Source organism: Macrotis lagotis, chromosome 4 (assembly GCF_037893015.1).
Source record: "Macrotis lagotis isolate mMagLag1 chromosome 4, bilby.v1.9.chrom.fasta, whole genome shotgun sequence".
Lineage (NCBI taxonomy): Eukaryota > Metazoa > Chordata > Mammalia > Peramelemorphia > Peramelidae > Macrotis > Macrotis lagotis.
In genome coordinates, this window is record NC_133661.1 from 202,640,133 (window position 1) to 202,660,446 (window position 20,314).

At 38.1% G+C, this 20,314-nt stretch overlaps 1 protein-coding gene and 1 long non-coding RNA gene across 3 annotated transcripts in view; one reads left to right on the forward strand and one right to left on the reverse strand.

Moving 5' to 3' along the window:
• LOC141522077 (cytosolic phospholipase A2 epsilon-like) overlaps positions 1-20,314 on the reverse strand; it is a 147,656-nt gene that overhangs the window by 59,570 nt on the left and 67,772 nt on the right. Inside the window, exons 1-2 of one of the 2 annotated variants that reach the window (XM_074235170.1) lie at positions 18,290-18,400; positions 7,566-7,638 (exon numbers count right to left, since the gene is read on the reverse strand). In XM_074235170.1, the coding sequence (XP_074091271.1) occupies positions 7,566-7,638; positions 18,290-18,385 (169 nt within the window). In that variant the 5' untranslated portion in view covers positions 18,386-18,400. Of the gene's footprint in view, positions 1-7,565; positions 7,639-18,289; positions 18,401-20,314 lie in introns of those variants that run through there. The other variant, XM_074235169.1, reaches the window with a different exon arrangement.
• The window catches only part of LOC141522078 (uncharacterized), a 40,693-nt gene that overhangs the window by 5,060 nt on the left and 15,319 nt on the right, over positions 1-20,314 (forward strand). The window lies entirely within an intron of this gene.

Genomic DNA, 20,314 nt, shown 5'->3' on the forward strand with positions numbered 1-20,314 from the left:
GTTTGCTAGTTTGCTAGTTAGCAAATCCTTTTTCTTATAGGGTAGCTATCTGAAGGCTAGGTCACCAAATGGCCTTTCTTTCCTGGAAATGGGTGGTAGGGAGTGATTCAGCAATTGTAGATTACAGTTAAAGGGAGAGACTACTCCTTCTACACTTGACTCAAGGATGGAGTTTCCCAGGAAGAAGTCAAACAAGTTGCCAGGTGGCTGCCGGGACTGACCCAGTTCTGGGCATGGTGATTTCATTTGGTCTCCAGGAGGTGTCCTCAAGATCATCCACACTTCATTTTAAAGTCCATCACAACCTATGGTTCTATCAAAATGACCTTCTCACTGTATCTCATACGCAAGCAATCTCCCATCTCCATGTTTTTGCACTTGGTCATCACTATTGCTTGGAATACATGCTTTCCTTATCTCCTACATCTGAGAATTCCTTGGATCCTTCATTGCTCAACTCAGATTCCACCTTCTACCTGAAGTCTTTTCTGTTTCTCCACCCTGCCCCTACCTTCTCACTTCCTGCTCCAGGTAGTGTTATTTTTCACCTCCCTGGAAAACAGGAAGGGAACAAACACTTATTAAGCACCTTTTTACATATCAGGCACTATGCTAAATAATATACTAAAATATGCTTTACAAATATTATCTCATTTGATCTTTTCAGCAACCTTGGAATATAGGTGCTATTACAATCCTCATCTTACAGTTGAAGATTCTAAAGCAGACAGAAGTTAAGCGACTCACCCAGTATAATGCAGCTAGTATGTGTCTGAGGGTAGATTTGAACTCAGGTCTTCCTGGCTAGAGACCCATTCTAGTCACTATGACAATGAACTACTAATGATCATAGTTATTTTGTATATAACTATCTTGCATCTTGTGTCCATTTTTGCATACAACTATCTTGTATCTTGTAAAACTTTCCTGATCTTGAATCTATTTTGTATATATGTCCATGCTGTCTCTTCTGAACAGATTGTGAGCTTCTTGAAGGTAAAAACTATTTATTGTCTTTGTCATCACTAGCTGAGAACAGAGTTCAGGTATATAATGGGGTTTAATAAGTGTTTGTAGATCAGAAGTTTTATAAGGGCAGCTGGGTGGAGTAGTAGAGAGGGCTCTGAACCTAGAGTCAAGAAAACTCATCTTCCTTAGTTCAAAAGTGGTCTCAGATACTTAGAAGTTGTGTGAGCCGGGTTACAAAGAGAGAAACATGACTGAAATGATCAAACAGCAGCAACCACTATGAAAATAGTTTTGAGCTTGAGGATCCTCTGAATGGGACTCAGGGACTCCCAGGAGGATGTAGTCAATACTTTGAGAATTGCTGCTCCAAACTAACCGCTTTTAAGCTGAATTTCAAGGACCCATGAAAAGCTACAGGGAATGCTTATGTACTTGGATGGGGGAAAAAATCTATCTTTACTTTCTCTAATGTCAAACCAAAATTTAACCTTTACTTCAATTATTTAAAATAAGGGATCCAAGAACTTCACCAATTTGCCAAAAGTGTGGGATTCATAGAGTTACCAAATTGACAAAGGGGTCCATGACACAAGACAAGGTAAGCACACCTGCTTTAAATCTTATTAGGACTGACTTTCTTCTCTTTCCATACACACTTAAAAGTGAATACTATGTGATATTTCTACATTATTTTTCTTGAGATGCTCTGAAAATTCATTTTTTTTCTCAGGTCACTCCTGATGAAAATGTCATTAGTTACATCTTGTAGTTTGTTCCATGTCATAGATGAGCATGTGTCAGCCAAAGTGTCTCCCTGTGAAGGTTTTTTTTTTTTTATAGAGTGTTCAGTTGTTTTAGTTGTGTCTAACTCTCTGTGACCCCATTTGAGGTTTTCTTGACAAAGGTATTGAAATAGTTTGCCATTTTTTTCTTCAACTAATTTTACAGATGAAGAAACTGAGATAAACAGGGTTAAGTGACACATTTAATAAATATCTGAGACCAGATTTGAACTAAAAAAAAAAATGAGTCTTCCAGACCCCAGGCCCAGCACTCTAAACTCTGTACCAGGGGAACTCCCTTAACAGTTTCATAATAATACAAAAAATAGTATTTGCCTATTAAAATGCTTCTTTCTTTTTCCAACTGCACAAAATCTATGAGATTGGATTTTTTTCATTTTCATCAACCAAAATAGCAAATCACAATAGACTGAATGACAAAGCAGGTATGAGAATCTAGCTGTCTTCTATTAAGGCAAACATTAAAGAAATTTGCAAAAAATATATAAACCAACTCTTCTCACTAGATTTTTGTTAGAGAAAATATAACTATTTTTCACTAAAAAGTTATTTATGTTAATATGCAATGTATTATGTTATTTTAAAGGATTAATAAATATTTTAAAATTTTATCAGTTTTAATATCTAATTTGATATCTAATTAATATTTAATATGCTAAATTTCAATATTTACAACTCAAATAAACAAAAGTTATTGGGATCCTCAATAATTTCTTAGAGTGTAAGAAGTGGTTACATTCTTTAACTATGACACCTGCAGGTTTAGAACAGAGAGGTGTCAGACTTGTACCACTCAAAACTCCTGAGTGCGATCTGCATCAGATAAAAATATAATTGAGAAATGCTTAGCAAAATAAATAACAATACAATGCTTCTTTTTTCTTTTTTCTTTTTTTTAGGTTTTTTTTTTGCAAGGCAAATGGGATTAAGTGGCCCCAAGGCCACACAGCTAGGTAAATATAATGCAATATAGATGATGTCAATTTGTGGTTTTCTGAGTCAGTATGCTTCAAAGGGATCTGTTTCCTATATGATTTTGATACCACTAGTTTAGCATGTTAGCACTTCACAGAAAAGGAGCCTCTGTATAGAGGGATAGTGCTAGACCTGCATTCAAATTCTACCTCTGACATTAACTAGTTGTGTTACCCCTGGCAAGTCACTTAACTTACCTGAGCTCTGAACCTCAGGTTATTCTGGAAAGGTAATGCTCTCTACCTCCTTGTAGAGAGTTTTCTATTCTCAGAACTTTCACAACAAATGATATCCCAGGTACTTGATGATTTTTTTTGCAAGACAATGGAGTTAAGTGACTTGCCCAAGGTCATACAGCTGACTATTGTTTGAGGTTGGATTTGAACTCAGATCTATCCACTCTATCCACTGTGCCACCTAGCTGTCCCTTAGGCACTTGATGATGCAAGTTAGCATTTCAGTCTTTTTGAGCATCACTGTCTCCTTCCCAACTCTAGGAAGGGAGGTACCAAAAGGCAGATTTCTCAGTGAATAAAAGGCTCTGTTACAAGTGTATTTGAATGAAGGAAGATAATCCAGCTCATAGACTATCACCAGGTGAAAAAGATTCAGGACGCAGATTGATGCAATGGAAAGAATGGAGATGAATCCAAAGGAACATGCTTTCATATCTTGTCTCTGCCACTTATTAATTATGTGACTTTGGACCAGTCCATCTATCTCTTTGAATATCATTTTTCTAGTCTATAGAACAAGAGAGTTAGACTACTTCTAAAATCACTCCCTACTATAAATCCATGATCATGCCACCCGAAGAGTAATGAGATTGCAGAATCTGAGTGAGGAAAGGGTGAAGACCTTGATCAGTGCCTGATCTGTAATGGGCATTTAATAAATGTTTATTAATTAATGAGCTATCATTGATTTTCTTTCTTCTTTCCAACATAAATATGTATAACTTCAACATTACTCATATTAATTATTGCCTCATTACTTAATATTAACTGCTTAGTGGACAGGGCAGTTCTACAAACCAGTGTCTAATTAATATTTCTAACCACAAGCTACCCTGAAACACTATTCCTTTCTTGTCTCTCTCCTCCAAAAGATGAATTAAACCTGTAATTTGCACATAGCAGCTTTATTTGACACTAGTTCAGGCAGCCTCACCCTCAGGATGAGCTCAGAGACACATTGTATTTGTTGTTGTATGGATTTTTTTAACCACGTTTCTCCCATCTCTATTCTTTCTCCCTCATCATCTCTTGTCTGAATTACTCTATTAGCTTTTGAGCTGTTTTCCCTACCTCTGGTTTCTTCCTTCAATTTATTCTGAAGGCTTTGATCAAACTACTTTCAAACCTTATTTTTATCAACTCATCCCTCCTATACATGAAATTAGAGTGAGTCCCTGTTGCCTACATGATCAAACTCTCCATGTTGGCCTTTGAGGTTTTCCAATAATCTTATCTCTACCTTATACCCTTCACAGTGTTCAGTCTTTTTTCACAACTCCCTAGCATATCTTCTTTTATTTCTTGCTGATCTTTATATATGACAAGAGCATTCCTGCCTACCTAGTTTGCTTATTACACATCCTTCCCAAGAATGCCCTTCCCTGCTTGTCTCCATTAATCCAAATTCTACCCACACCTCAAGCCCTGGCTTGAATTCTCTGTCTTTCCTGACAGTAAAGAGGTTCTAGTTAATGTTTAAACTCTGACTCTCTAGGAAGAAAAATAGACCCTTGACACATTTTTGAGTTTAATCTGCAACACTTATATTTTCTCCACAACCAATCATGTCCCAGTCAGTAGTGATTGCTGATTTCTGAGTTGTAAATGCTCACATTGGAAATTGAACAGTAGCTTTCCTATGGTTGAAATTCCTAGAGCACTTATAATTTGATGTATGAAATCTGATGTGAATTCTCTCATTTTCCATTGTTTATAGTTGTTCTACTCTTCTCTAATTGTTACTTGAACTTAAGTCACTCAAATAAGTCAGCAGCTGTATTTATTAAAAACCTACTACATGCTAAGCACTATTCTAAACCCTGGGGATACAAAGAATTCTATAAAACAGATACTATCTCAAGGACCTCATAATCAAATGGGGAAATCATGGGAAAAAAACTACGTGTAAACATCCAAAGAACATGTACAAGAAAGATATACTCAAGATAATGTGGAATTAAATAAGAAAGGAAAGGAACTAGTCTAAGTGAGATCTAGAAAGGTTTCTTGAAGAAAATGAAATGTTAGCTGGGACTTGAAGGAAGCCAGGGAATTTAAGAAGTAAGATGAGAGGAATGGAGTTTCAGGTAACAAGTGAAAATATGGAGTGCTTTGCTCAAGGAACTGTAAAAAAAGCAATGTCACTGGATCACAGAATAATGTCTCCTCCTCTAGGATCTTAAGATCACAGGTCATCTAGTCCTATCCCACCATTTTACAGATTGGAAAAAAAAACAATTTTGAACAGGTAAGTGACTTGCCCAGGGTCACACAGCTAGAAAGTGTCATAGGTTAGATTTTAATCCCGGACTTTCTTATTCTAAAGTCAGCATTTTATCATAGTGATGGACACAGTCATTTTTAATGAGTATTTGTTAACAATATAGAAGATCTTATTTTTACTTAGTAAAGGATACAAAGATTGGGACAATTGGGTGCCTATGGGGAGCAACTGCTGACCTAGGGTCAGATTTACATGATCACCTGTAAATAGTGACATCCACATTCCCCCCCATGGGGCATTGACACAAGGAATTGCCTCTTCAGAACAGGAGGTAATGAGGTCAAAATAAGGGATGTAAAATCAAGACGTTTATCCTCTTAAGATGTCTTAATGAAACAGAAGGATAAGTGGAGGCAGGGGATGAAGGCAGAAGATGGCCCTCCTCTTCTTCTATCACAGATACCTCCACATTATCTTTAAAGTCATCTTCCCCCTCCCCCCAACAAAAAAGAGATAGCCCTGAGACCTATGATCTCTTAACATAGCAGCCATTAGCAAGGGGCTCTTTCTTTCCAAAGAAAATGAATATGAGATTCCCAAGAATGTAATGACTATAAATTTATTCCATTAGGACAGAGATCAACATCTCAGTGTTCTTTCTCTCCTGATAAATTCTATTCACAGTGGCAGAAGAAAACTTATTTAATACTGAAGGTACAATGTATGTTTCCATCCTGGATTCTTTTAGCTTCTATGTACAATCAGTGGTCAAGTACAGACATTTCTACCTTTACAGCATTATTCTTGAACATCCCCTTTTCTCTTCAGACATGGTCACTACTCTGGTACAAATCTCTTCACCTCATGACCATGACTATAACCTGGTAAGTCTCCCTGCCTCAATCTCTCCCTACTCTAATTCATTCACCAATCAACTGTCAAAATAATCTTCCTAAGTCTCAAGTCTGACCAAATCATTTATTCAATAAATTCCAGCGACTCCTTATCACTATGATCAAATATAAAATCCTCTTTTTGGCATTCAAAGCTCTTCATAACCAGACCTGTCCCTTCCCTTGACCCCCAAAACACACCTTTCCAATGTTCTTTCACCTTTTCCCTCTAAACACACTCTCAACTCCAGTTCATTGTCCACCTTGTACTCCTTAGATTAGACATTCCATCTCCCAGGCATTTTTACTGGGCATCCCCCATGCCTGAAATCCAATATCTCTTCATCTTGCTACTTAGCTTCCCTAGCTAACCTCCTCCTCATCTTTAGTTTTTAGTGTCTTCCCTTTCAGATTACTCCCAATTTATTGTGTGTATTTAATTATATAGCTTTATATGGATAGCTCTATATTTACATCTTTATGTTGACATACTTTGTGGATTTGTATATTTCTATGTATATGTATATGTGTGTATATATATAATGTATATGTGTATATACATATATATATATATATATATATATATATATATATATATATGTATATAATTTCTCCCTGGTTGTTTTCAAGCTGTCTCCATTAGATTGTTAGATCCTTTAGAGTAAGAGCTGGATTTTTTTTTTGCCTTTTTTGTATAACAAGCATTTAACACAGAACCTGGTAGAGACTAACCTCAATAAATGCTAGTTGAGGGCCAGCTAAGTGGCACAGTGGATGGAACACCAGCCTTAAAGTTAGGAGGATCTGAGTTCAAATCCAACCTCAGATACTTGCTAGCTGTGATAGCTTCCATAAGCAATTAAATAAATAATAAATGCTAGTTGACTGACCCTGGAGAGTGGGATCTGAATTCTTGGAACCCTAAAGATTTTTCTGAGTGGTACTACCTAGAGTCTTCACCTTCCTTCCTGAAAACTGCAAAATGGGAATGTTTTAGGCCTCAGTTTTCTGAGAAGCTCAAAATCTTGAATAGGAGGAAAATATAGGTGTAGGTTCAAGTGACAGAAAACAGGAAATGGCATTGGAAGCCAGGGAGCTCAGAGACTATGTGGTGTAATGGAAGAGTCTTAGTCTTAGTCTAAGAAATCTGTGTACATATCCCAGTGCTGCTACTTGCCTACTTGGAAATTTGTAAGGTGGAGGGGTTGGACTGTGATCTCTAAGACCCCTTTCAGCCCTAATAACATATGAATTTAAAACAGGAACTTTGGAGGCAGGGATTCCCTTTGTTTTGTTTTGTTTTGTTTTGGTTTAGTTTGGGGGGGGGGGAGTTTTTGGGGGAATGGAGAATAAACCAGGAACCTATGTAAGCATTCCTAACCCTTTCTCTAGTCAGGCCCAATCTAGGCCAGGTCTGATCATCTGGACCTTTCTGAGAGGTAAGATTCTCTTGAGGGATACTCACACACATCAGCTTGACGGACATTTTTCATCCTAATGATCCTCACTGAGAGCAGATGACAGGGAGACGACTGGTCCTGAAGAAAGAGGAAAGATCAAGCGCGATATTAAGAAAGCTAGAACTAGTTTTGGGGCATAGACATGGGACAGGTGAGTTTCTCTGAATAATGCAACATCTTTGGGATTGATGATAGCACCTACTTATAGTAGTGTTAAAGATTATATGTATAGTATAGGGCTATTGTGTGGATCAAATGAAATAATATACATAAAGTGTCATGCAAACTTAAAGCATTACATAAATGTTAGCAATGTTTTTTATTATCAGTATTATTATTATTATTACCTCTTCAAGTCAATAAACATTTCTCAAGTACCTTTTGATATGTAAGGTACTGTGCTAGGGTACACAGGATATAATGACAACCACCCTTTCCCCACCAAGTCCCTGCCCTCAAGAAGCTTATATTTTATTGATTCAATTTCTTTATCTCTAAATAGGAATAATCCTACTCAGATTATCTACTTCCCAAAGTCCTGAGGAAACTGTTCTTATAACTAGGGCATTTTCTTCTTATTACATTATGTTGTTATTGTTCTTGATTATTTCCCCTATAAAGTATCACCTCTGACAATCCTCATTCTTTTTCAAATAAACAGACTATACCTAATTTTTTTTTTGTCATTTTCTGCTGGAGGTACTTGAAATTCTGAAGGAATTAACAATGATTATATACTTCTCATGAGTACTTATAGCTTAAGCCATGTCCTGATTTGATTAATTTCTCTTTATCCCATATATCCTACTTTTAAGACTCTGACTAGTATTTTGAACCCAGAGAACATGGCAATAGCCAGTGTTCAAGTCAGTTTGGGCATTTTTAAATATATATTAAATTTAACACCAATAATAGAATTATAGTAGTAATAGAGTTAATTTACTAGTAGTAATAGAATTGCCCCTGTTTGTCTGTTTCTCCTGAACTTCCTTCTGATCTCTGCAGTATGTATTTTTTTCAAAAATTTTTCACCGATGTTCTTATTTTAAAAAAACATCAACAAAGAACAGCATCTTCCAAACAATAGAACACAACTGCCTGACTCTTTTTGACCCCATTTGGGTTTTCCTGACAAAGATATCGGAGTGGTTTGCCATTTAATTCTCCAGCTCATTTTACAGATAAGGTAACAGACAAATAGGGTTAAGTGACTTGCCTAGGGTCACTCAGCTATTAACTGTTTGAGGCTGGATCTGAACATTGATTTTAAGCCCAGTACTCTATCTACTATACCACTAAGTTGACCCATATAAATAATACATTCTCCATGTTCCAATGAAAACAAAGTTCAAATCCAAGCTAACACAGCAAATTTGTTCCAATTGTGGTGGAAGTGGGAGATACGGAAACGACCCTATAAATAGGTGTGGTCTACCAAGGATGAGTTATGCTCCTTTACCCACTCCTCTACTCTAAACCCAGTGTTTCTTGTCTGTGTTCTTGTTGTTCATTGATTGTCCTCATTCTCAAAGAGGACCATGACATAAGGAAGGTGACATTATGGAATGCAAGTGAATTGGATTTAAGTGAAGGGGGGACTGTGCAAAGTCACCTGTCTCAGTCTCTCTCTCCTCCAGAGTCATCTGGGTCCAAGGCAAGATATAAATCAGGACAACTGGTAATGGCTCTAATATAGGAAGGGTCCTTGACTTTTAAAAGCTAAGGTCTTCCTCAGGGGGAAGTGGATAGGACCCTCTGCTGGAGGGAAGAAGGTGGATGTTTATGTGAGTGGAGGAGTCAATGAACCTAGATGACAGTGAACTAATAAGCTCAACATGACCAAAATGTAACCTTTGCTCAAAATTCCACTCCTTTCTATTACTTCCTCTGACCAGAATATAGAGCTCCAGGATCTCCTCCCCTTTGCTCTTCTTCCCATATTTCATCATCAGTTCTCTATGGGATCCACCCATCCTCTTCCCTTTGGTCTCTGGCTCAGACCCCTGTCATCTGCTTTCTCAAATCCTGAAATCTGCCCCACCCAAGTTTCTAGTTTCTCTCCTTAATTCCAAAATGACTTCAAATCATCTTTCTTTTGGCTCTTTTTAGTTTCTCAGATACCTTCTCAGACTGCTAGTACCATTTTCCTATAAAGTACAATTTCTCATACTCTAGACCTCTGGCAATCTATTCTTTCTTGTACTACTCATAGCCCACCTTTTCTGCCCATTATCTTTAGCTATGCAGGTCTTAGGGCCAGAGAACTTGACCTAGAAGAATAGTCCTCAAAATGTGGTCCAGGGAATCCCCTTCCTGGAGATACATAAAGTCAAAACTATTTTATTGAATTCTAAGACATTTTCATTTATAGAATATGGTAAATATCAATAAATAAAATCCACATAACAAAAGTCTTGGAGGGTTTCTCCTCTCTAACTTTTAAGAGTGGCAAGAGATCCTGAAGTCAGAAAATCTGAGAATCACTGTCCTACAGAGTTGGTTCTTACAGGGAGAGTGGATGGGGTACCAGAATTTCTGAAATAAACAGGGAATAAAATCTTACTGCATTCACTAGATGAGAGCACTTTTGACAAAAGTCTTTAATTGTTTTGCACTCAATTATAATTTTCTTTTTTTTAGTTTTTGCAAGGCAATGGGGTTAAGTGGCTTGCCCAAGCCCACACAGCTAAGTAATTATCAAGTGTCTGAGGCCGGATTTGAACTCAGGTACTCATGACTCCAGGGCCACTGCTCTATCCACTTCGACACCTAGCTGCCCTCACTCAATTATAATTTAATGAAAGTTTATTCAATAATTGAATTTATAGGGATTGTGTGGCTTAGTGTAGAATTAGCTTCAGGGCTTAGTACCAAATCTTAAACTATATGTAAAGCAGTAATTGTCAAAACTATTTGAAATAGAAAGGTGGATCAATATAACAAAGTAGAAATATAATTTACAGTTGTAAATAAGTATAATAATCTTATATTTGATAAGACAAAATTTGGGAATAAAAATTCATTATTTGATAAAAATTGTTGGGAAAACTGGAAAGCAGAATGTATGATAGAAACTGGGTATAGACCAATATCTTATGCCATTTACCAATAAGTTAAGGTCAAAATGGATACATGATCTAGATATAAAGAGAGACATTACAAGAAAATTAGAAGAACATGAAATATATTACTTATCAGACTTATGGATAGGAGAATAACAAAATTAGATGGAAAATGGATAATTTTAAGTTCATCAAATTAAAAAGGTTTTGTACAAATAAAACAAATGTAGCCAAGATCAGAAGGGAAGCAGAGACTTGGGGGGGGGGGGAATTTTGTAGACAGTTCTTCAGAAAACCTGCCTACATGACCTTGGGCAAAATAGTCATTTAAATTTTCAATATTTTGGCCAATATTCTTTGATTATAAACTGAAGAGGAGGTGTCAACTTGCATTGGTGAAGGGAGCACCCTCATCTAGGAGTTCTCCATACCAATGAAATCATTGCTCTAAGGTTGGGTTGTCTTTAGGTTGATGGTGCTAGTGAAATAATTCCACCTCCATCAAGAATCTATGGTAGGACATTAATATCAGAAACTTCCCCACACAGTCTTTGATATCTCTAGATACTGGACTTTTATCAGTAGACCACCAATATTGGGCTTTTCCTCCTAAAGCTTTGACAGGGCCAATTGGAGACAGTTTAGTGAATGTGGTAAAATTAAATCCTCTCATATACTTTTCAGCTAGCACATGTTGGCCCAGGATACCCCTCAGCCCACTTTTGAATTTCTAGACCTTTTCTCTTTTGTCCTACACCACTTTCTTTAAAACAAAGCCACCCCTTATAACACAAATTTTTAAAAAGAAAGAAAAAATCATTCAGCAAAACCAATGAACATAGGAGCCATGTTTAACAATATATGCATCACTCTATGTCCATAATTTCAGTATCTGTAATACTTCACATCCATAGTTCCCCATTTCTGCAAGGAAGGGAGGGAAGTATATTTTCTCAATAATTCCTCAGGTCAAAGCACAGCTTGATCCTTAAGATTACCCAATATTACTAAAGAGTAGGGAGCAAGTGTGATTTTCACTTCAGAAAAATTCTAGAAAAGGCAGATTACTTAACTCTAAAACTGACTCTCTCTCTCTCTCTCTCTCTCTCTCTCTCTCTCTCTCTCTCTCTCTCATTTCAACGATCACTGGAAAAAATTAACTGAGATGCTCTAGTTACAGCCCAAAGTAAACAATATATTTGCTGGTCCTTTTTTATAAAATGATACTTTTTTTATGCTCAAAAATCTACTCTGTTCCTCTTTTCACTTTATAAATGTACACCAGGGAATGTGATTTCTACTCTTAAAAGATTTCAAGTGCCCTTCAGCAAAAAAGCAATAAAATTCTGACCTCATCCTCCTCTTGAGAAGTCTAGCTGGGTTACAGGAGCCAGGATCATACAATTACCTCTTTGATTTTTCACCGTTTAGAGGCAGGGTTACTGAGGCTAAAAGAGATCTGCCCTGATTTATTTGAGCATGTTAAAGAGAAAGGTGAGGGTCAGGTTTTAGAAACAGCAAAACATGAGCACGGACCAGAGCTTAAAGGCAGGTATGTGGTGCAGAAGAGAGAAGGCTGGGACTGGAATCAGGAAGACTCATCTTCCTAAGTTCAAATCTGACCTCAAATATTTACTAGCTGTGTAACTTGGGACAAGTCACTTAACCCTGTTTGCCTCAGTTTCCTCATCTTAAAAATAAACTGAAGAAAGAAATAGCAAACCACTCTAGTATCTTTGCCAAGAAAACTCTACATGGGGGCAGCTAGATGGCACAGTGGATAAAGCACCGGCCCTGGAGTCAGGAGTACCTGAGTTCAAATCTGACCTCAGACACTTAATAATTACCTAGCTGTGTGGCCTTGGGCAAGCCACTTAGCCCCATTTGCCTTGCAAAAAAAAAAAAAGAAAAGAAAATTCTACATGAAGACTTAAATGAACTGATGCAAAGTGAAATGAGCAGAACCAAGAGACCATACCAACAGCAATACTGAAAGAAGATAAGATATGAATGACTTAGCTATTCCCAGCAATAGAACAATCTAAGACAACTCTGAAGGACTTATAATGAAAAATGCTATTCATCCTCAAAAAACTGATGGAGTCTGAATATAGAATGAAACATACTTTTCCTACTTTTTACATTTTTATCCTATGTTTTCTTTTACAACATAACAATATGGAAATATGATTTGCATAATTCCATATGTATAATCTTTATTAAATTGCTTGTCTTCTCAATGAGAGGGGTGGGAAGGAAGGGAGAGAATTTGGAACTCAGATTTTAAAATGACAGTTGAAAATTGTTTTTACATACAATTGGGAAAAATAAAATACTAAATTAAACTTAAAAAAAAAAAGAAAACAACAAATGGGGTCACACAGAGTCAGTCTGTGTGAGTGAAAAAACAACCAAACAACCAGGAGAACTTAGGAAGTTTGGGCAAAACCTTATTTCCAGAACATCTTCTACTTTCCCCCTCACTGTTTAAAAAGTGTAATGAGTGGTCCAACTAGAAAGATTCCAAACAAAAGCAGCAATTAATTTCAGTCTGGGAAATGGGGTCAAGTGTTTCAGAAAATCTCCTAATCATCTTTAGAAATGACATTTTAGGATCACAGACTTAGTTCTGGAAGAAAACTTAAAGGCCACCGAATCCAACCCACTTTCAGATGAGGAAACTGAGGCACAGAGAAAGTTAAGTGACTTTCTGAGCAAGTAAAGCAGAATTTGAATCCTGGTCTTCTTGACCAGTGTCCTGGCCACTATATCATCTTGCTCGTATCATCTAGTGGAGACTTGCTTCAACCAGACCAACCAGATGTGTGTCTTTTCTGTAAGTTCTCTCTCCATCTGCTCTCAAGGAATTCTCTTCTGTTGCCTAACCCAGATAGATACATCTTGCTTTTGAAGCAGGTATGTTTTCTTGTTCTATCCTTAGCAAAGATGGTTCACAACTAGTTTCCATCTTCTAGAAGAACCCATCAGAAACTTGAAGAAAGTTATTATGGACCCTTTTTTTCCCATTTCCCCTAACTGAAAAAAAAAAAAAGAATCTATTTCATCAATACAATTGAGAGGGTGAGGGGAACACTGAATTTGTAGTGAAATGGCCTGGAGTCAAATCCCTGCTTTGGTACTTAGAAACTGTGTGACCACAAGAAAATTACTTCTCTCTCTGGGTCTCGGTTTTGAACCTAGATTCTTTGACTCCAAATTCAGTGCTTTTTACACTATCCTGGCTCTTTAGGTAGGAATCTACTCCAAGCCTCAAATCACATTCTGTTATTCATAGGTGGAAATAGTGACTGTAGTTAGCAGTACAATTGGAAGGTGTGAGCCATACCTCCAAGGGAAATGGAGGCACCTAGCCTCATACTAAGGGCAGTTGTGGTACAATGTATATGAACACCGAGACTGAAGTCAGGAATATCTGAGTTCAAATGTGACCTCATATATTCACTAACTGTATGACCCTGGGAAAGTAATTTAACTTCTGTTTGCCTCAATTGTGAAATTTCCTGGAAGGATTTTCTAGTTTGCATCCTCCCAGCCTTTATATTTTGTTTGTTTTCATTTTGCATTTATTACCCCCAGGGTAATGTATTTATGGTTATTTCAGTCCCAATAAATGGCTTTGATCTGGTTTCTGGTGCCCAGAGGAGCTCTGTCTGAAGCTCTGTCTACTTACTGAAGCTACCTTTGGGAAAGGAAGGAAATAAAATAAGTTACTTAAAGTATAACTGCCTCAGTTTCCTCAATTGTGAAATGGAGATAATAATGCCTGCCTCTTAAAAATGAGGTAATATTTTTTATGTATATATATCACAATATCTGGCACAAGATAGGCCTTATTTTCTCATTTATGTACATGTTGTCTCTTCTGATAGAATAATGGTTCTGAGAGCAAAAACTGTTTCCTTCTTAATATTTATTATTATAGTATCTGGCATGGGGTAAAAAAAATTAATATATGTTTGTTGAGTAATTGGTTAAGTAATAGCTACCATATATTGGTTTCCCTCTTGGACTCTTGCTAGAGAAATATGCCTATCAGGCCATACAAACATGGTTCTGTATCATTAGCTTCTACTGTCAATGAACAAATGAGAATTTGGTTATAGATCTGCATGAATTGAGTGCCAAAGTTGGATCACTTCTGGGATAACTATTAATAGCATTCAAGGGAATAAAACTGAGGAACTAGATCTGTGAAATTGAGATAACCATCTGTGAGGTCCAGAATCTCTTTTGTCCCCAATTGATGACCATCCAAGTTCTGACCCACTGCCTGTCTCCACACTGACAGGATTTCTCCTTGAGGAGGCAGACAACTTTCCAGAGAAACTGGAGGAAACTCCCACACTCAGACTTCTTGAAAAGATATGGTTTCCATTTTGGAAAGCAATGTGGAATTATGTTCAAAGAGCAATAAAACTGATCATACTCTTTGACCCAGCAATATCATTACTAGACCTCTCTATCCAAAACAAATTTTTAAAAATGGCAAAAGTCCCAAATGTTCAAAAATATTTATAGCAACTCTTTTTGTAGTAGTAAAGAATTGCTATAAATATTTTTGAACATTTGAGGTAATACCCTTCAATTGAGGAATGACTGAACAAGTTGTGGTATATGAATGTTATGGAGTACTATTGCTCTATAAGAAATCATGAATGGTAGGACTTTAGAGAATCATGGAAAGAATTACACAAACTGATACTTAGTGAAGAGAGTAGAACCAAGAGAATACTGTCCACATTAACAACACCGTGAGGGGCAGCTAGGTGATGCAGTGGATAGAGAACCTGTCCTGATGTCAAGAGGACCTGAGTTCATATTCAACCTCAGACACTTAATAATTGCCTAGCTGTGTGACCTTGAGCAAATAATTTAACCTCATTGGCTTGCAAAAACAAACAAACAAAAACCCCAACAATGTGAGTTGATCAACTATGATGGATACAGCACCTCTCAGCAGTTCAGAGATCTAAGCCAGCACTGGGATACCTATTAATGGATAATACCTTCCTCATCCAGAAGAAAACAAGAAACAAACAAAGCATAGAATCTGAATGGATAATGTGTTCACTTTTTAAAAAACTTTTCATGTTTTTCCTTCCTTTCCCATGGTTTTCTTTCTTTTCCCTTAGTCCTAATTCCTCATACACAAAATGACTAATACATAAACATGTTAAACACAAATGTATATGTACAATTTTTACTAGATGGTTCACCATTGAGGGGAGGGGGTAGGAAGAGAGGGTGTAGAAAAATATGTAACTTTTAAATATACAAGTGGATGAATGTTGAAAAACTTTCATAACATATAATTAGAAAAAATAAAATTTTAAAAAAGAGAAGAAAAGATATGGTTTAACTCAGACCCAAGGCACCACCTCTTCCTCACACCCAGAAGCATGCTGGATATGATCACCTAGGTCCTTACAACATTCAAGTCAGCCCTTGGGAAAGCCTTATAATAGGTTGGGACATATGGGCTTCCCACTGTAGTAATGTCATCATGTGGATTAGGGTGTCATGGAGCTTGGCATCTCTCAGAGGCTATGTAGGTAAGTTAAGTGGGAGATGATGAAATGTGAAAGTGATGAAATTTGTATGTATATATATATATATATATATATATAAAACATGTGGGTAATTAATTGGAGGCATCTTTTAGCTCCATATCTTGAGCTTAATCAATGATTCTTATTTACAGAGACCTCATTAGTTGGGGACTAAGGGGAAGACTTCCTGATCTGAATCACTTTTAATTTTATCAGTTTAATTTTATCAGGATATTATTTGCAGGACCAATAAGATACCTAGGCTCTCTGAGTAAATACCCAAACAACCTCCTTTATCTTTTCCCCATTTTCTATATAGTTGTATATTCTTTCCTCTTTGCATGTCTTTTTTCTAGAGAACAGTACTCATCAGTGCTCCAGACTGTCTGTAGGGAATATTTGGGATTGGGGGGGGTGTTCCTGGGAGAGGGGAGAGCCTGTGAGAAGGGAATTTCCAATGTCTCAAGAGAATATCATCTTTGCCCTAAATCTTTGGCAGTAGGATTAAGCATTTCAAACCTGTGGATGTGTCAACATCAAGGGGCATGGAGGGAGTGGTAGCATGTGTCACACTAATTCTAACTATACCTGGGGAAAATTCAGCTGGAATAGAAAACACAGAGGCAGTTACTGAAAGAGAGCTGTTCAGAAAATCCAATTCTAGATGGAGGTATAGGAAAAAGGTCTTGAAAAAGGGGTGCCATCACCACAAGGCCATGATGATGGCAATCAACATCTGTTGTATACTTGAAACCATCGAAGGAATGGGAAGTAGTGACGGGGGGGGGGGGGGAAGAACTGGGATACCCCCCATGTCCACACCCTGGGACAAAGCACTGATCTCCTCACTTGAGTTACAGGTCTGAGCAGTCATTCAGAAAAGGTTTCCCAAACTCTCTCACTCCTCAAAATTAAAACTGTAAACCTCTTCAGTTAGCTCTTTAGGAACTCTTCAGTATGGTTCTTATTTTTATTCAAGGATCCACCTCATATTTGTTAACCACCTGTTTATTATAAACAGCACTACCCTAGTTATTGCTCCCCTCCATATTCACTCCTGCTTCACTCCTAGAAGTCTGTTTTTTGTCTCACCACTGTACTGACTGGACTGACATTGCTTTTTTGTTTTGTTTTTGCAAGGCAATAGGGTTAAGTGACTTGCCCAAAGTCACACAGGTAATAAGTGTCTGAGGCTAGATTTGAACTCAGGTCCTCATGACTACAAGGCCAGTGCTCTATCCATTGCACCACCTAGCTGCCCCTCATTGCCCTAGTTATTATGGGATAAGAAAGGATAATGTAATACATCTACCCTGGAGAAATTTATCATCCTGTTCACAAAGTTCCAGAGACATAGGAATGGCCCGTTTTAAAGATGATCTATACAGATCAGCCATAGTGATTCACAGAGTGAACTCGGGACACAGTTTATATCAGATTAAGACTAGAAAAATGTTCCTTCCCAAGTCTAAAGTTGTTTTTTTTTTTAATTAGACCTTGAGGTCTTCCTAAAATCTACTAGAGCTATCCACAAAGCAATGAGAGAATATTTCCATAGTGGGCAGAGTTTGCAGTGGGAGAGGTAAAATACCTGATCATTCTCTGAACCAATGATCCATGGTTAGCAATAGAACTGACTCTAAGAAATTCTCCATCCAGGATGCCGAGTTGGTCTCACTATGAGCTCAAGGTGTTTGACCAGTCCTGGAGTTGAGTGCAAAGCTAATCTACTTCTGGTTTCACAGTTGATCCTTTAAATTTTTTGTCACATAAACTAATCTCTCCTTTTAAATCTTAGTACCAAACCGACTAGCATCTTGCAAAGCTATGCCCCTTTTCCATCAAGACTGGTACCAGATAGCAATCTCAAGTCCTTTAAGGATAAATAATCCTGTTACCCAAGAACAAAGTCAAATCTGAGGTGCCTCCAACCCCCTATATTGTCAACCTCTACTGCTCCTCTCCCTCTACATCTACCCTTCTAGCTCCTACATCTTCTCAGCTTGAGCCCTTCCAGATTTCTGAAACTGATACACACAAGACCTCCCCTTACCCAATTCCATCTCCCAGCCCCCATATTGCTCGTGGTTCCCTCACCTCTGAGGTACAGGTGGCTGGAGGGACTGCATCTGCTTCCCCTCCCGAGTCTGGTGGAAAATGGGGGACCCAGGTGGGTAGCTGACTCTGAAACATCGCTGCTGCTCTGAGGCAGTCCTGGCAGAATGAGCTGCTTTATTCACTGACTCATAACCCCACCCTCTCAGTTCCCTCCCAGGAGTCAAATTTTGATGCTTAGGTGAGCAAGTCAAGATATGCAGGGAAAGTCAGGGATCTAGGCTCCACACTGTGGCCAGGAAAGCAGGAATCTTTGGAACAGAGGTTGTAACCCCAAAGATTCAGGGATTTGTGGCAGGTACTCCAGTTCCCAGAAATATCTGGGGCTGCAACTAGAAGGTGTAGCCTCAGGTCTTCCTGGGGATACAAGAAAGTGGTGCATTGCAGCAGTATAATGATGAGCTTGTACAAGAGAAAAGTTAAGGACTAAAGGTCTAGTCTGGCTCTGAGCTGAGGGACCTATAGACATACACACACACACACACACACACACACACACACACACACACACACACACACACACACATTCTCATATATAACAACCCTGAAGAAGCACTGACTCTCTTAGAGCTGCAGTCCTCACTCCTAGGGATAGGTGGTGCTAGGTAGACAGTAATCCATGGTGGATGCAAGGAATGGAAACCACCAGATTCAACCACAGAAGGAAGAAGATAGCTGCATGGACTTAAAACCAATTAGGGGTGATGGCTGCTTCATCATCTGTCATAGAGGTACCAGGAGAGAAGAAAATGAGATAGCCTAACACCAACCTAAGGAAGGGGAAAACCTAGGGTCCTTTCTTTTCCATTGAAGTGCTGATGACACAGGGTCTTTGATACTATCCAAGATCCTGAACTTGGAATATGATCCCTATCTCTATATCTGCCTCACTGAGGGGAGGTAGGACAGAGGCCCCACACCCAATGAAGAACACTGGGAGTTTCCGGACTGAGTTTTAGCCCAGGGCAACACAACCGGCTTTTCTTGCCCTTAGATGAAAATGATCTGATGAGTATGAGGGCAAGTTCTAAACTTGGAACTGAAAGAAAACCTTCACACCAAGAGGCAAAGATTTGTGAAACCTTTTGTGACTGTGTTTCCTTGCTTCTACTCTTAGCCTTTATCCTCTAGAGATGGGTCAATCAATGTTCAGGACCTTTCTTCATGTTGGAGAAATGCTGGAGAAAAGAACCTTGTCTTGGTTTCATTCTTTGTGCTATATCTTAATCCTGCTGTTAATATCCTTAATATTGCTGCCATAATAACTTACACTTTCCATGAAGATAAGGAAACCATAGATTATCTATGATTGCCATGGCAACTGGGATTCAGGAACAGGATTAGGATTTCCTTCCCCCATCCTATAGGAATTTGCATTGCATTCTGCTTCCATCTTCCAAATGATACTCACTTTGCTCTCCAGTCATCTCTCTCTCTCTCTCTCTCTCTCTCTCTCTCTCTTTTGGTTTTTAAAAGGCAATGGGATTAAGAGACTTGCCCAAAGTCACACAGCTAGGCAATTATTAGGTGTCTGAGGCTGGATTTGAACTCAGGTCCTCCTGACTCCAGGGCCAGAGCTCTGTCCACTGCAGCATCTAGCTTACCCCACCAGTTATATCTCTTTCTGGTGCTTCCTATCCAGGCAGGGAACATGAGAGAGATGAAGCTGCATATCAACTAATCAGTCAACAAGTACAGTCCCTGCCCCCCAAAACCTCTCCATCTAGTGGGAGAGTCAATGAGCAAGCAAATATATATGTACAAACAAGATATAAAAATATATAAAATAAACCAGATACAATCAAGAAAGGAGAGATGATAAAATTAAGAGGGGATGCTGGGAAAGGTTTCTCAGAGTCCCCCACCTTTGAGAAGAAGTCCTTGAGAGACATTTTCTCTTATCTCTTCTTAGGATCCAAGTTTGAGCATTATTATTTCATAGCATATGTATCTTCTTTTCTCTTAAGACTCTAGACCCTTTGTTCTTCCAAATGAATTTCACTACCA